The following is a 15,619-nucleotide window of genomic DNA, read 5'->3' on the forward strand; positions in this document are numbered from 1 at the left end:
AAAAAAAAAAAAAAAATGTTGTGAAATACAATGGGATATAACCTGCCCCCAAATGCAGCTGCCCAGACTAAACTTTCAGACTATATAAATATAATTCAGTGTTGGTAGGTGATGTAAATGGTTAATGCATCCTCAGCTGCAAACCAAGACTGGAGGTTCAAGTCTGCCCAAAGATACACTGGAAGAAAAGATCTATTTCTACATCAGCCTATGAAAACCTTTTGGAGCACAGATCTACCCTGACACTCATGGATCACCACGTGTCTGCCTAAATTTTATGGTAACTGGTCTGGTTTATATCCGTATTTCAGAATGTGGACAATATAAAAGAATGGAGATTCTTGTATCAACTAAGTCCACATGAAACAAACATACCAGACTGTAATCCAAGGATTTTAGATTAAAAAAATCCAAATCCAAAGGAGGAAATCATATTAGAGCCTACATTGTGAGCACCTGATTTGCATAAAGCTGTGGATGACAGTAGAAGCCCATTTGCAGAGTCCCCTCAAGGTTTTCTGTCTCCAGCATACCCCCTCTGCCACAGTCCAGCCTTGCTGGGGCACAGAGCATTGTAAACTCTTTTATTGCAGGTGCCACTGGGTGAGAATATAATACCCAATCATTTCATTTTATCTCCCTTTTGACCTATTTTAAATTTGTTCTAGTTTTTAGTATTTTCTGCTCTCTTTTGAGTTTGTCTCTGGTTTATGTTACTGTTTTGGGTTGTTGTTGCTGCTGGGTTTTGTGTTGTTGTTTTTCCCAGTATATGAAATCCAGGATGGGCAAATCTACAGAGACCGTAACTGGATGAATAGCTTATTGGGGGGATGAGGAGAGAGGTTAGAGGGAAATGGGGAGCTAACAATGAGTACCAAAAGGAGGGAAATGTTCTAGAACTGATTGTAGTCATGATTATATAATTCTCTTTAATATGCCTGAGCAACTTAAGTACAAGATATGTAAAATATGTCAATAAAGCTATTTTTTTTTCATGTAGATTCTTAAATTCTCTCCTACGCTCAACTCACTAATACGAGTCAATCCCAACGCACAGCCACCTGATAGGACAGGATGGTTTCGTAGACTAACTTCACAGTAGGAGCCAGTCTCATCTTTCTCCATGGGAGCAGCTGGTGGCTTCCAACTGCTGACCTTGTGGCTAGCAGCCCAACCCATAACCCACTGTGCCACCAGGGATCTCTCACGACGTAACATGATTAGCCATTATTAAATCCAGGCATATGCTCCTATAAAGCGAGCAGGCAGTGACAGCAAGATATAATAGATACTAGAAGATTGGAAGTTTTTAGACAGAAACATAATTTTTAACTTCTACTATTTCACTTATGGCTTATTAACTGTAACTTGGTCACTACGCATTTTCATCTTTAAAAAAAAAACACTTGTTTTTAAGCATGTCCTCATTTAGTTTTAACAAATTTACTGTTTCAGATTAAGATATATTTCTCTATCTAAAAAGTGGTCAATAATCTGAAAACATACTTAAACTTGGGCCAGACAATTATCCAATGATGTTTACATTAGCATGTGAGGCTGATGCTTCTGAGAGCACGACTGGGGATTAAAAGGCTCAGGATACAGATCAATGTGACATACATAGGACTATCACAATAGGATAGATATAATAATTAGATTTATTTTTTCAAAAATATATTAAATACAAACTTAACCCAGTAGAATTTATAGTAGAAGACTTTTCAAGTATTTGACTTTTTGCCTTATGGCAATGAAGTAGAAACCATCACTGTTCCCAACAATACGCATAAATCACACTTAATTTAAGAACAGTCATTTAATAATTTACATTTTTCAGAAAACATCACAAGTGAATTACCATTACACGGTAAACATGATCGAAATAAATCATAAGCTGTGAGAAGAAGAACATGATTCCCCCAACCCCTCCCGCAAAGCAGCATAAATCTCACATCCAACAAAGGTGAACATACCGTGAAATAAAGTCAGATACTAACAGAATTGACCTGTCAATTACAGGAAGAGGAATAAGAAACCATTTCTAACAGAAACGATCCCGGGAAGATACAGTTCTGAAAGATAATGAGGTTAAAAACTTCCACTTGAAAATTCTGTGAAGATTCCTTAATGCTCCATTGATTGTTCAGAAAATATGATTTTTCTCGAGCAGCAGCTTCTAGCAGCAGTTCTGGAATGCTAGTTGCGACTCGGGTGCTGTATTAACATGAACAAGAAAAGAATGTTATTAAAGCTGCAAGTATGTTTTTACCTCCTGCAAGAAGTCTTCTCCGAATGCTACCAGCCTTGTAGATGTGAACCATGACTACATTTCAGTGAATTTCACTCCTCCACTCATTCATCATGAATAAAGTGACCCTCACTCTCAAAATTAAAACACACACAAACAATAGAAAAATAACAGTAAAACTTACTGCTGCCTTCAAAGCATGAGCGATATCCTCCACTAGGTCTTTTTTATCCTCTAAGCCCACCGAGAGCCGAATCAGGGTGTCACTGATCCCGAGGACCTCCCTGTCACTCGTTGGCACAGATGCATGAGTCATGATTGCCCTGAAAGGAAGAACATCTTTTAGATCACCACACGGGCTCTGGACATGAATTCTAACGGGACATTGGTTAAGCGTTGGGATCCTAATAAAAAGTTAGCAGCTCAAACCGGCCAGCTGCACTATGGGAGAAACATGAGGCTGTCTCCTTTTGTAAAGACACCGGCTCGGAAACACAACTGAGCTGTCCTGCTCCGTCCTACAGAGTCCCCATGAGTTAGAATCACCTCAACAGCAACGAACTAGGGGTATTCAGTCCACGAAACCACACGTGTCTCATGCATGGTAATTACTCAACCATCAAAGACTTCACTGCGTTTGCAGAGCAGGAATGAAGGGGAAATGTCTTGCCAAATCAGGATTCTAAGTGAAAATCAGAAACGTTTATCAGTGGGTAAGACAAAGTCTAGCCAGATGTAGAGGGTGCCAGTCAAGCTCCCCACAGTGGGGAAGGCAAAGCTACCTGCATGTGGACTTTCAGACCCACCTGAAAGAGGCTTGGGCATGATGTCTCATACCCCCCTGACCAATCTGCAAGACAAGTTACCCAAATCTCTGACTCACAAGAGCCCTTTCAGACCAAGAGCCTGCCAGAACTCATTCTCTCTGCATCAACAGAACTGCCCAGAGCTGAATTTTCTGAGACAGATCAGATAAAGACCACCCAAGATTGTTAATTTTCTAAACCAACAATTCAGCAGCGGCAGCACCAGTACAAGAAGTGAGAAACAGAAAGAATGAGCCCTTTCCTTTACTATAAATTATGAAGCAGGAGCTAAATGACAACTCACAAAACAGAACAGTTAACAACAAATGCTAAATACGTCTGAGAAATCAGAGCTGGCAAGCCTCAGAGAAAGCTCCAGAGCAGAGGCATCACGGAGGAGGAAGGCCCATATCCTCGCTACACCCTAACATGGGTACTGCTGCCAACACCCACCTCTCCCTCCACACCACCAGCACAGTCACCGCTGGAGCACTGTCTCCTCTCACTTGGACCCATGCAAAGAAAAACGCAGCTAGGGCTGCAGTAAATGGATATTTTCTTGCATTATAATAAAGTCTTTACACTCTAGTATCTTCCTTAAATTTAAAGAAAATGTACATATAGAAATAAGAATTTACGCTTCAGTAGCCAGTAGACATGGGGATGAACACACACTGGTTACAGGACTTATAAAAGTTACCTGTCTTCAGAGTCAGTTTTTAAGTGAAAGATTAGCTATTTCCCCATTGTAGGCACCCTGGGGACATAGTGGATTAAGCGCTGGGCTGCGGCTGCTAACGACAAGGTCAGCAGTTCCAACCCATGAGCTGCTCTGCAGAAGAAAGATGAGACGTTCTGCTTCCAAAAAGATTGACAACCTTGGAACCCACGGGAATAGTTCTACTCTGTCCTACAGGGGGACGGTGAGTCAGGATTGATTCAATGACACTGGGCTGTTTTTCAGTTTTTGGTTTGTTTGTTTTTGTCCCTTATCGTATGGTTGGTGTCCCTGAGTAGTACTAACATGTAACATATTTTACTGCTCACTGAAAGGTTGGGACCCACTCGTTTAAATCTATGCAAAAGTACCGTGGAAGAAAGGACTGATGATCCACTTCTCAAAAACCAGTTACTGAAAGGAGCATAGCTCTTCGCTGACACATACCTAGGGGGGTCACCACGAGTCCAAAGTGTCTTAGTCCTGCATGCTTGCTGTGAGGCAGGTAACTCTGCGAGTTGATTCATGTGCATTCACTTTTTTTTAATATATAAGAACTGGCTGATTAGCGTCTGTCTCAAAAGCTTGTCACAGGCATTAATTTAAGGAGCATGCCTAAGCACTTCTAAGTACCTGGCATGCAGTAAATGCATACTAAAAATAACTCATCATGGGAGTCAGCACTCATTAAGTATTTAGTAGAAAACAGGGCATCAGTTTCAAGACTTACCCCGACGCTCACACCTCCCCTCATCCCTCCATGTTCTCACAACAACCCAGTGAGCTTGATACAATATGATCCATATTTTCCCACAAGGAAACCTGGTCTTAGAGAAGATAACTAGCATTTTGAAGGTCACAAAACTAGTATGTGGTGTCAGGCTGAGCAATTACACTACTACACAGTGGCTTCACTTCCTTCTGTCTGGACTCCACAGCTGCACTGGCTACAGCAGTGAGGAAACACAGACTGGGGGGTCATAGAACAGCCCTGCCCTGCCCTGATTCACGTGTCCACCGGCACTGTTGTAATAACCTAAGCTCAAGTGCCTGTGCCAAGCAAGTTTAAGCAATTCCCTAAATAAATCAGAAGAGGTCTATTTTAAAGAAGAGAACCGTAAAGCACTTACACATTTTACTGCTAGGAAAAAGAAACCAATTTCATATGGCAAGTATGCCCTCTTGTGCACCCAGAGTTACTAGCAGGAATCCTCTAGGAAGACTTGATAGAAAACCTTGTGCATTATTGGAATAATTTTGATTCGTTATCTGGCCATCAGATTTTTGTAGGCTTTAATAAGATGGTCTGAAAGTTCCCATGAGCTAACAGGAGATTGCAGGAAACGTGCCAAAATTTGGTAACCTTCAGCACAATGTTCTAGAACATAGTTACTCCATAACTGAGAATCAAAGCGTAAGTACAGTTGAAAACTATTAGGTAATGTTATTGATTTTACCCCTGCAACAATTATAAAGTAGGGTCATCGGAACATTCCAGGAGGCTTCAAAAAGTCACGGGAAAATTCCATTACATTTTCATTCAATTTTTCCACGAACCTTTGGAAGCCACTTAGTGCAATGCAGGAAAGATATAGTCAGAGGTACTTGATGGGATGGGCCGCCAGCAAGTGAAAGTCATTCACTGTATTATTGACATCATTTTATGAGTGAACAGTATGAGGTTCAAAGATTAAGGATTGAAGCAAAGCCTTAAAGCAAAGTGGCTAACATATTCCTGGGTTATTTTTTCTTAATATATTCCTGGAGTTGAGTACCATCAGCTAACCTTTCCAGATTTTTGTGTCTTTGATCTTAAAACAGGGTAAAGAACTACATAACCTTAGGCTTCTTTCTATTCAAATATCCCCTGGATTCCCAGGATCTAGTAAAATCTCTAACAACCAAGGGTGTGGAAGTGTTTTATCAGAGACACGGTCTCTATTTCACAAGGAGCCTTGAAGCCACCTTTTCAAATAAGTAACCTGAGTGAGATAAAGTGCTTGGCTTGAACTCATAAATCATAGTAATTTCAATTACAGCTACAATCTCCTTAGGGTAGAACAAGAAGAAAACCTAGAAGGATGCAGCCCACCAAGATTTAGTGGCATCGTTTATACTCAACTAGGAGAACTGGTGGCGCAGTGGTTATGAGTTGGGCTTCGAGCAGCAAAGTCAAGAGTTGGAAATCACCAGCCTGCTCCTTGAAATAGAGATGGGACTTTCTACTCCAGTAAAGAGTTACAGCCTCAGAAACTCACAGGAGCAGTTCTACTCTGTCTTATAGTCACTATGAGTCGGCACGGACTCAATGCCAGCGGGGTTTGAGTACTCTAGAAGTGGGATGGGGCAGTGTTCTGGGTCGGTGGCTATGAGGTGGAACCAACATTGACACACTGAGCAACAAACAGCAATAACCTAAAGGTTGATGGTTTGAACCCCCCCAAACAGTACCCTGGTAGGAAGGTCTAAAATCTGTTTCTGTTAAGACTACAGTCATGAAAACCCTCATGGAGTAGTTCAACTGTTACGTAAGGGGCTCCCAGGGGCTGGAACTGCCTGCGTGACAATGGACTTGGAGTGAGTGAGCGCGTGCTTGAGTGGGTGCTTCTACTCTCTGCTAGAGTCCATTCTGATTAATTAGTAACATGCTGTAGTTAAATAACTCGAACTACCCAATTGCTATTACATTCATTTCCCAATCCTTAGAACCTGCATCAAGAGACCAAAAGGGTAGCATTTGCCTACAACAACATTCTGAAGGAAGGAAGGGGCAGGAATGAAGGGGGAATAAGTAAGGAACCCAGGGAAGAAGTTGTAAGAGTGGGAATCCAAACTAATGTCAGAAAATAATACGCACACAAAATGTTGAATGGGAAATTCTCTGTAAACAATTATTCAACACTTAAACCACAATTAAATGTTTAAAAATAAACAAACTGATATCAAAACTAAAATACTGAGAAAAGCAGAAATTTACTTACGGAAGCTCAGCAAGACTTTCGTATCCTCCCAAACTCTCAGCCAGAGTAAAGAGCTACAGCAAAGAAACATTCACTTAGACCTCCAGTAAAATAAAAACGATAGCACCCAGAAGTAAATCTTTTCAATAGAGTAGAACAGGGGTGCAGAGCAGCAGTGAATATAAGTAAGCAGTTAACTAAGCCTGAAACTCGGAACACAAGAGAGAATAAAATCCCTAACAGTAGTTCCATCATGAAGACATGTTTTATTTAAACTCTGTAAATATTAAAGTGCATTAGAATGAGTTTCCAGGATCTCCCTGACTGGGAGATACTTAATATTCTTAATATTCAACATGTGCTCTAAACGCTTAGAATATTATATTTCAGATCTAGCTCCCTGGTTACCTTCTAAATAAAAATCTCTAAATATCTACAAAATTATACCTACTTATTTGTTAATATATATCAGTTTTTTTAATTATTACGGGAGACTTAAAAAGTTTATGGAAAAAAAAGTTTAATTGAAAGATAACGAAAAAAATAAAAATTTTAAAGGTAATGGAATTTCTCCACAAACTTTTTAAGGCCCCATCATACATTCATTTAACCCTTTAGCAGAGTAGAAAAAAACAAACCCCTATCTTGCCTTTTAGTGTTTTATAACCTACAGTCATCAAGTAGATCCCACCTCTAGCAACCTTCTGTTCTGTTTCTGAGGCTAATCTTCACAGGGACAGCCATCCTCCTGTTCTCTTGTAAAGCGGCTGGTGGATTTAAACCACCAATGCTTACACAATGGTGCGAACAAGGCTCCTTATTTGGTGCTACAGTGCCATACAATTTTACAAATGTTTTGAAAATGTCTCTCACAATCACATTAAATTGGGTATATATTACTGCCTTTCTGATATTAGAAGTGGATAAACGAGGTATCAGGGTGGCACTGATTGTCCAGGAGCATCCTATTAATTCTGTTCATTACCACTTACCAGGTGCTGATGGACCCCGAGTCACTCCACGTGCCTCAGAGTACCCTGTGCTGAGCAGTTTTCAATAGCTGTTTTTCTTAGAAATAGATTGTCAGGCTTCCTTTCAAAGGTGCCTCTGGAGAGAGTTGAACTGGCAGCCTTTCAGTTCAAAGCTGAGTGGATTAGCCATTTATACCACGCGGAAGGAGATCTGGACTATTTAAATCTGAGAATCTATTCTTGTAGGAGTCAAGGTAAACCTAGTTTATGCAGTGACACGAGAATTGTCCAGGGCCCCTGACAGCCTCCTGCCTCTGTACAAATTAGGAGAAGAGCTCGCCTTCCCCAGCCCCAACCACATCCAGCCTCAGAGGCAAAGGATTTAGAAAGCCCAAGTTCCAACAACCTTTAGCTTTTGTTTTTGTTTGTTTTCACAACAAACTTTAGAAGAAACTTTTTATGCAGTACACTGATCACATAGTACTTTAAAAGTCTCACAAAATATTTCCATTTTAAGTAAATGTGAAAACGAATGCATTACAATATGCCGTGTTTCTCAAAGGGACTGCAGTGCCGTTAATGTTTCACGACCCTTTCTGACTTGATGAAGTTAATGAGAACAGGGTGACTGGTGTGATCTGCACATTCAAAGCCATTGGTGTGGGCAGGGCTGGATGGAGAATTAACTGCTATGAGCAAGTGTTGAGGAGGTCCCAGGAGGTGAGTTCAGTGGCTACCGAATGGCTGGTGGTTTGAACACAGGTATCAGGGCTGTGGCCGAAAGACCTAGCTCGCCGCTTCCTGAAAGAACACAGACAAGAAGCCCCGGGCAATCCTCCTCTTCTACTCCACAAACAGGCTCACAGTGAGCTCAGAGCCTGGTGTGACTGGGTTTGAAGGAAGTCTTACCCCTAGGATTTAAATACCCATTTTGAAAGCTTACCTTTAAGTTCTTGAGGAAAGTCTCAGCATGCTGAAGATTACCCTTAATGTAGAAGGTAACCATGCCTGGGCAGCCTGTACACTGACGCTTGGCCAACTCATGCTGCGGGTGAGAAGGGAGTCCTATAATCAAGACACAATAAAAGTCTTACTTTAGCATCAAACTCATAATTTAAAGGGTGGGGGGAAGGGTTGGCGATCCACAGTACTTCAGTAAACTGAAAATAAACTTCATAATGAGCTATATGCTATACACATGCTCCTTACTTATCGATTATCTCATTATCCCACATTTTGCAATTCCCACAACAGTAAAATCTCTACGATCAGACTATTTTGGACAGAAACAAGCACCAAGGGTGAGGCAGGGTAGTCATGCAGGCTGTGGTGGCTCAAGTTATAAGGCCATTCGGCTGGGCCACGATTCACAGGGGGTTGGCTGTTATATAACTTATAAATATTATAAATATAATATATTGTGATCTAAAGCAGCTCTCTTCCATTTTCACACAATGATGTTGTCTTTGAAACCTAACTATAGTGATCAGTAAGAAATGAGTATACTGACACACAGCAGTGCTCAATAAATCAAGAAGAAATTACAGGGGGAAAACCCCAACATGCAAATAAATGTTACATAAGAAGTATACTTATAATAAACAATCTTTAAAATATAATATGTATCCGTTTAGAAATCACACTAACATACCAGGATAAATAACTTTTTCTACCAAAGGATTAGACTCCAGAAATTGAGCGACTGCCATTCCATTTTCAAAGTGCTTATCCATTCGGACTTGAAGAGTCTTCAGACCTCGAATGCAAAGGTAACAATCCAGAGGAGATGGAACGGCCCCAAGAGCTGAAAAAAACACATGCTAGGTTAGTTTTAGGTGGTGTATGTGTGTGTGTGTGTGTGTGTGTGTGTGTGTGTGTGTCTGTGTAAATCTGACCTCCTTTTCATTATTGTGACCTCGAGAAGGTAGTTACAAAAATCAATGTTTTGTATCAACGTATCAAATCAGCAGCATAAGAATGATGGGCTGCTACCCACATGGTCAGCAGTTTAAAACCACCAGCAGCCTTTGTGGGAGAAATAGGAGGCTTTCGGCTCCTGTAAAGATTTACAACCTTGGAAACCCAATGGGGCAATTCTACTCTATCTTGTAAGGTCAGTGAGTCAGAACTGACTCAATGGCAGTGATTTTTATTTGCTTCCAGAAATAAGTCATCATTTATTATGAACGTCATAGTTCATTTTTATAAAGGGAAAAAATCAAGTCTATAACTTAAAATATACTTGAGCTTGACCAAATTGCAGTCAAAATTAGCATGGATTTGAAAATAATCTAACTCCTCACATCATAAAAATGTGCTTACACTATAAAATTTTCTAAATTCCATTTTTCTTCCCTCTATTTTTCATCTTTTTCACAAAATATTAAGATACTATCACTATAAAACTCTTAAAGGAGGGCCATAAGTCAGTCAGCAAATACTGAAATAATGTCTCATGCTGTTTATTTGGATGTATGAAAAAAAACTTGTTTGAGGTAAGAGAATTCGGTTAACTTTAAACTCACAGACCTGCCCGTCATATTTTTCAGGACCGAGCTCTTTCACTGCGGGCAAATAGGTAGAAATCATACTGGGGAGGGAAGGGGGATACTGTATGGTATTGCATTTAGGTTCTAAAAGAATCTGCAGAGAAATGTATGCAAAATATAATTTTCTCTCCTTCATTTTCATTAGGGGAAAGAAGGTCTAAGTTTTCCCAGAGCAATGTACTCCTCCACTGAGAGGCCTCTGGAAAACAGAACTACTGGGACACCACGGTGTGTGCTGGTGGAAAAGAAAAGCTCCCTCAGGCTTCTGGAGGGACTAACTTTTAAAGCATTTAAATGGCTACGCTTACTTGGGGCGGTCAAGAATTAAACTTGTCAATTTTCACATTGCTGTTACATCTGAAATAAAGAGAGGTGATGTTCTGGTAGTGGTCTGTGATGTCTGGTAGAAGTTAAAACCCCACATTTTGGTGTCTTCCATGTCATATGCTGGGTCAGCAAGTATTGTCACACCTAGTCATTTAATGTTTCCCATGCTTTATCTACATTTATTTTCTTCCTATCTGATTCGAGAATCATTCAAATAAACCAACTAACTTGACATAAGAAAAGAAATGTAAAGAACAAACACATTTATGGACATTGAGGGAGAAACCTGGATTTTTGTATACTCACAGTTTTGCAAGAAACGAAGCCTCTTATGGAGAGCCTCAGAATTAAGAGACACTAAGCCCATGACAACATCACTGTGGCCTGAAACAAAACAAAACAAAACCCCAGCTGCATGACTAACAATTTAAGTTTATATTTCATTTTATAATTTCACTTTAAAAAGCTCTCAAAGGAAAATTCCTAAAGTAAATTATATCCAAGTCAATATTAATAAAATAACACATAACCACTAAATAAAAATAACCATTTTTAAAGCTGTCCTCCTGGTTAAAATATTTTGTAGTAAATTTTGATCTTCCTATGAGAATAGTTACCTCTGTAATACATGAAACCTTATTTTGAAATCAGATTTATTTTCCTTTCTGCACACGGCACAGAGAACATCTGAATACTCGTGTCATTAAATCAATTCTGACTCACAGCAGTCTTACAGTAGGACAAGCAGAACTGCTCCTTAGGGTTTCTGAAACGATAAGTCTTTTTACAGGCACAGACTGCCTCACTTTTCCTCTATTGAGCAACTACTGGTAAGGTCTGAAACGCCATCTACGGTTGGCTCCTTAATCTACTACGCCACCGGGCTCCAGTGGAGAGATCAAAATATCAAGCCCTATGCTATTTTCATGAGCCCTGTGGCGTATTGGATAACAAACACACTGGACTGCTAACTGCAAAGTCAACAACTTAAAACCACCAGCCAGGGAGAAAACAGAGGCTTTCTACACCCATAAAGAGTTAGAGTCTCGATGATGCCCAGCTATTACAAGATACAGCATCTGGGGTCTTAAAGGCTTGAAGGTAAACAAGCAGCCATCTAGCAGGGAAGCAACAAAGCCCCCATGGAAGAAGCACACCAGCCCGTGTGATCACAAGGTGTTGATGGGATCAGGCATCAGAAGACACAAAACAAACAATCGTATCGATGATGCTTATGAGGGGGAGCAGAGTGGAGACCCAAAGCCCATCTGTAGACAACTGTGCATTTCCTCACAGAAGGGTCACAAGGAAGGACTGAGTCACCCAGGGTGCAGTACAGCACTGACAAAACACACATTCCTCTAGTTCTTTAACGCTTCCTCCCCCTACTATCATGACCCCAGTTCTATCTTACAAATCCGGCTAGACCAGAGTATGTACACTGGCACAGATAAGAGCTCTTGACACACAGAATCCAGGACAGATAAACCCCTCAGGACTAATACTGGGAGTAGCAATACCATGAGGGTTGTGGGAAGGTGGGGGGAGAAGGGGGAAACCGATTGATATGATCAACATACAATGCTCTCTCCTCCCAGGGGGACGAACAACAGAAATGTGGGTAAAGGGAGACAGCAGATGGTGTAAAATATGAAAATAAAAATAATTTATAAATTATCCAGGGTTCATGAGGGTGGGGGAGGGAGGGGGGGAAAAGGAGCTGATACCAAGGGCTCAAATAGGAAAAAAAAAACCATTTTGGAAATGATGATGACAACATATGTACAAATGTACTTGATACAATTGATGTATGGATTGTTATAAGTGCTGTAAGAGCCCCCAATAATATGAATTTATTAAAATTAAAAGGAGAGTTACACTCTCAGAAACCCACAGAAGCAGTTCTACTGTGTTTTTCCTATAGGTCGCCATAAGTCATAATCTACTTCACGGTAGTAAGGTTGTTTTTTGGTTTGCTTTCTATTTTCATTTACCAATGGGAACAAACATTCAAAACGTAGGCTGTGCCTATCTTACCGTTCATATATTTTGTTGCTGAATACATGCAAATATCAGCTCCCAATGATAAAGGCCGCTAAAGGAAATAAAATATTTTTTAATTTAAAAAAAACCTTGGAAATATACTTCATTTCTCACCTACTAGCTATTTAAAATTCTATTCTCATTCCAATCATAACTCACTTTTCAAAAATAAACCTTAAAAACTCCAAATTTCCTGGTATTATGTTCCCCTTTACTCCCTCTCACCAAGTAAAAACGTAAAAATGTGGACTCTTAGATTCAGTATTTATTCAGTAGGCAAAGAACAGATAAGGCTAGGTCAACAGGCTCTTGCACCTGTTTATTTAGAGCCTGTTGATTTAGTGCCTATAACACATACACTGACATTACCTGGATCATTAAACACATGCAATCATTTATATAAACATCCAGCCATTCTTTTGACAATATAAGATTATTCTGCTTAGATTTCAGGCATTTAAACCCACAATATTATTCACACCTGGCTTGCCAAGATCTTGACTCTTAATTACTCTTTTACTACACTCCTTTTGCCAAGTGTAAAGTCACTTCTATGGAAACCCACTTGAGTTGTCTACCCACTCAATTTTGCTGCATCTTAAAAGTGTCTTTGTTTACATAAGTTAGCCAACTTACACACCAAATATTGTATCATTAATCCCTTTCCTTTTACATTTAAAAAAAATTCAATGAAGTGAGTATGTATGTGTAGGTCCTTGAAAACACAGGCTAAGTGATCTTTCGGAAGTCTCTGGAAGCTCTCCGTGTAGGGAGATCTTTTCACTTCAGGTAGCTGAACAAGACGTGTTAGGTAAGGTACTACCATGAGGGTACGACAGAAAAAGGACATGTTCAGGAGAGCATTTGAGGTAAAACCAGTAGACAAGGTAGTCAAGTGGCTACTAAAAAGAGCGGGGTTCAGAATGATTCAGCTGGAACGAATCCGGACTGTCATGAAGTAGATGCCAATGGCTGCCATAAGGACTGTGAGGTGGGCTTCAGACAGTGACAGTAACAGGAGACAGAGAGCCAAGTCTGAAGAGTAACTAAAAATGTTAGTTCTCTTTGGAATACACAAAACTCACTGGGGCTGAGCTTTAGAGACCTTTGGATATATGAGTCTAATGTGAGTACTATGTGCTACGGAGTTGCAATAATGACTCAAAGAGTGAAAAGCAACTGGATCACGTCTATGATGCCAGGGGATATTCCCTAGCAAACAGCGTGTGTTACCTGTTAGAACTCAATGCAAACCAAACTCACTGCCATCAGGTCAAGGACTCCTGGAAGTCACCCTGGAACTGCCCTGGGGGGTTTCCAAGGCTGTAAATCTTTATGGAAGCAGAAAGCCTCTTCTTTCTCCCACAGAGCAGCTGGTGGTTTCAAACTGCTGACCATGTATTTAGCAGCCCAACTAGTAACCCACAATGCCACCATTGATATTTATCATGAGCCACAGAGAGATAGCTCTTGATCCCTCTGAACACAGTACACTTAGGAACTGAGTTTCAGAAATGCAAAATAAAACACAGTGGTGCTTTCTGAATAAAATGGTGGAAGGCGAAGATCAGGATTACCCAGACTACTCATGGAGTCTGCCAGTCAGAGCAGCAGCAGTTGGGGCAACTTCAGGAGCAGTAACAAAAGGGGAATGGAAACCACTGAACGTGTATGCACCGCTCTAACTGAAGAACTGGAGAGGACGAGCTAGCAGGGCCTCGACAAGTCTGAGGCACACAAACGAACTATGGGAAGTGTAATAGGAATGATCACAAGGTGCAGGCAGGAAGAAAAAAATAGGAAGACATTGAGTTCTAGGGAAAGCATACAGAGTTACAGTACTGAGCAGAGAGAGGGAGGAACAATGTGCATGAATATACAGACACTAGGTCAACTAAGGAAAGATCCCCAAACATCTACCAAAAGAAGGAAAAGAAGAAGTAGGAAAAACAGAGGGGAAGGAAAAGGAGAGAGTGACAGGCGTATGGGAGCGTCGGGGTAGTTATGCAGAAGGGGAGTCAGGAGAAATGTGTCCGGTGAAATCTGACACACGAGGAGGACTCAAGAAGACTGCCCTGTTCTGCTGGGTCTTGCAAGCTCTCTACCTTTGATAGGGTGCAGTCTAATCACTTTTCCATCACGACTGAGTGAAAATACTTCCCTTCTCTGGCCGGTTTCTTGCAGGCTTTACTGTACATACAGCTACCAGGAATTAAGCATGTAAACATGCCGAGGGGTCCTATGACTCACTACAGAGAAAGAAACTGGAAAATAGAGGAGTGCAATGTGTGATATATACTGAGATATCAATTAACATAACTTTTCATTTCCTTCTATTTGTAGAAAGCTTAGCCAGGTTAAAATTTTTACATAAGCTGAAGTGTGTGCGATGTAATTAAAAGCAGTAAGAATGGTTTTAAGCAATACATAGGCATTCACAGCCCTACTATGTAAAAGGCATTGACAGATGCACTCGCATAGGAGAATCTGAAAGTTATCATTGAAAGAACATCTAAAGAGCACAAAGTATCAAATAAATATTAACTTATAGCAGAAAGGTATTAACTCATTATAGAAAAGATCCAAATTTAATTCTATGTCTTGCCTACAATGACAGGCAGATTCCACTATCTTGAAAATGCTTTCAACGTAATTATAGGTATCTGGATAGCACTCAAATTATGCCCAAAACATTTCTTTTCACTTACTTGGAAATACGCTGACATAAAAGTGTTATCCACCACCATAATGATGTCTCCGTGTTTATGGATAATCTGCGCACAGGCTTCTATGTCAATCATCTTCAAGTTGGGGTTGGTGGGGGTTTCAAGCCAAACAAGCTAAAAACAGAAATAACTCCGTATATACCAGGCTGTAAAAATACACTTCACAAGCAAATATCTCATGTGTTTTAACAATTTGGGAGCTCATTTTAAAAATAAGAGTATGGATTATGAAGATATTTAAGTATTTTTTAATCATTTTATTAGGTGCACA

General features: G+C 40.3%; 1 protein-coding gene across 1 annotated transcript in view; it reads right to left on the reverse strand.

The window, feature by feature from the left end:
* Window positions 1–1,640: 1,640 nt before the first annotated feature.
* CTH (cystathionine gamma-lyase) overlaps window positions 1,641–15,619 on the reverse strand; it is a 26,447-nt gene continuing 12,468 nt past the window's right edge. The window contains exons 5-12 of the mRNA XM_013003829.2: window positions 15,331–15,462; window positions 12,617–12,674; window positions 10,886–10,963; window positions 9,355–9,507; window positions 8,647–8,768; window positions 6,754–6,806; window positions 2,433–2,571; window positions 1,641–2,214 (exon numbers count right to left, since the gene is read on the reverse strand). Coding sequence (XP_012859283.2) covers window positions 2,197–2,214; window positions 2,433–2,571; window positions 6,754–6,806; window positions 8,647–8,768; window positions 9,355–9,507; window positions 10,886–10,963; window positions 12,617–12,674; window positions 15,331–15,462 — 753 coding nt within the window. The 3' untranslated portion in view covers window positions 1,641–2,196. The remainder of the gene's footprint in view (window positions 2,215–2,432; window positions 2,572–6,753; window positions 6,807–8,646; window positions 8,769–9,354; window positions 9,508–10,885; window positions 10,964–12,616; window positions 12,675–15,330; window positions 15,463–15,619) is intronic.

The sequence above is a fragment of the Echinops telfairi genome, unplaced genomic scaffold (genome assembly GCF_000313985.2).
Source record: "Echinops telfairi isolate 266 unplaced genomic scaffold, ASM31398v2 ScPeMD7_443;HRSCAF=831, whole genome shotgun sequence".
NCBI classification, from domain to species: domain Eukaryota; kingdom Metazoa; phylum Chordata; class Mammalia; order Afrosoricida; family Tenrecidae; genus Echinops; species Echinops telfairi.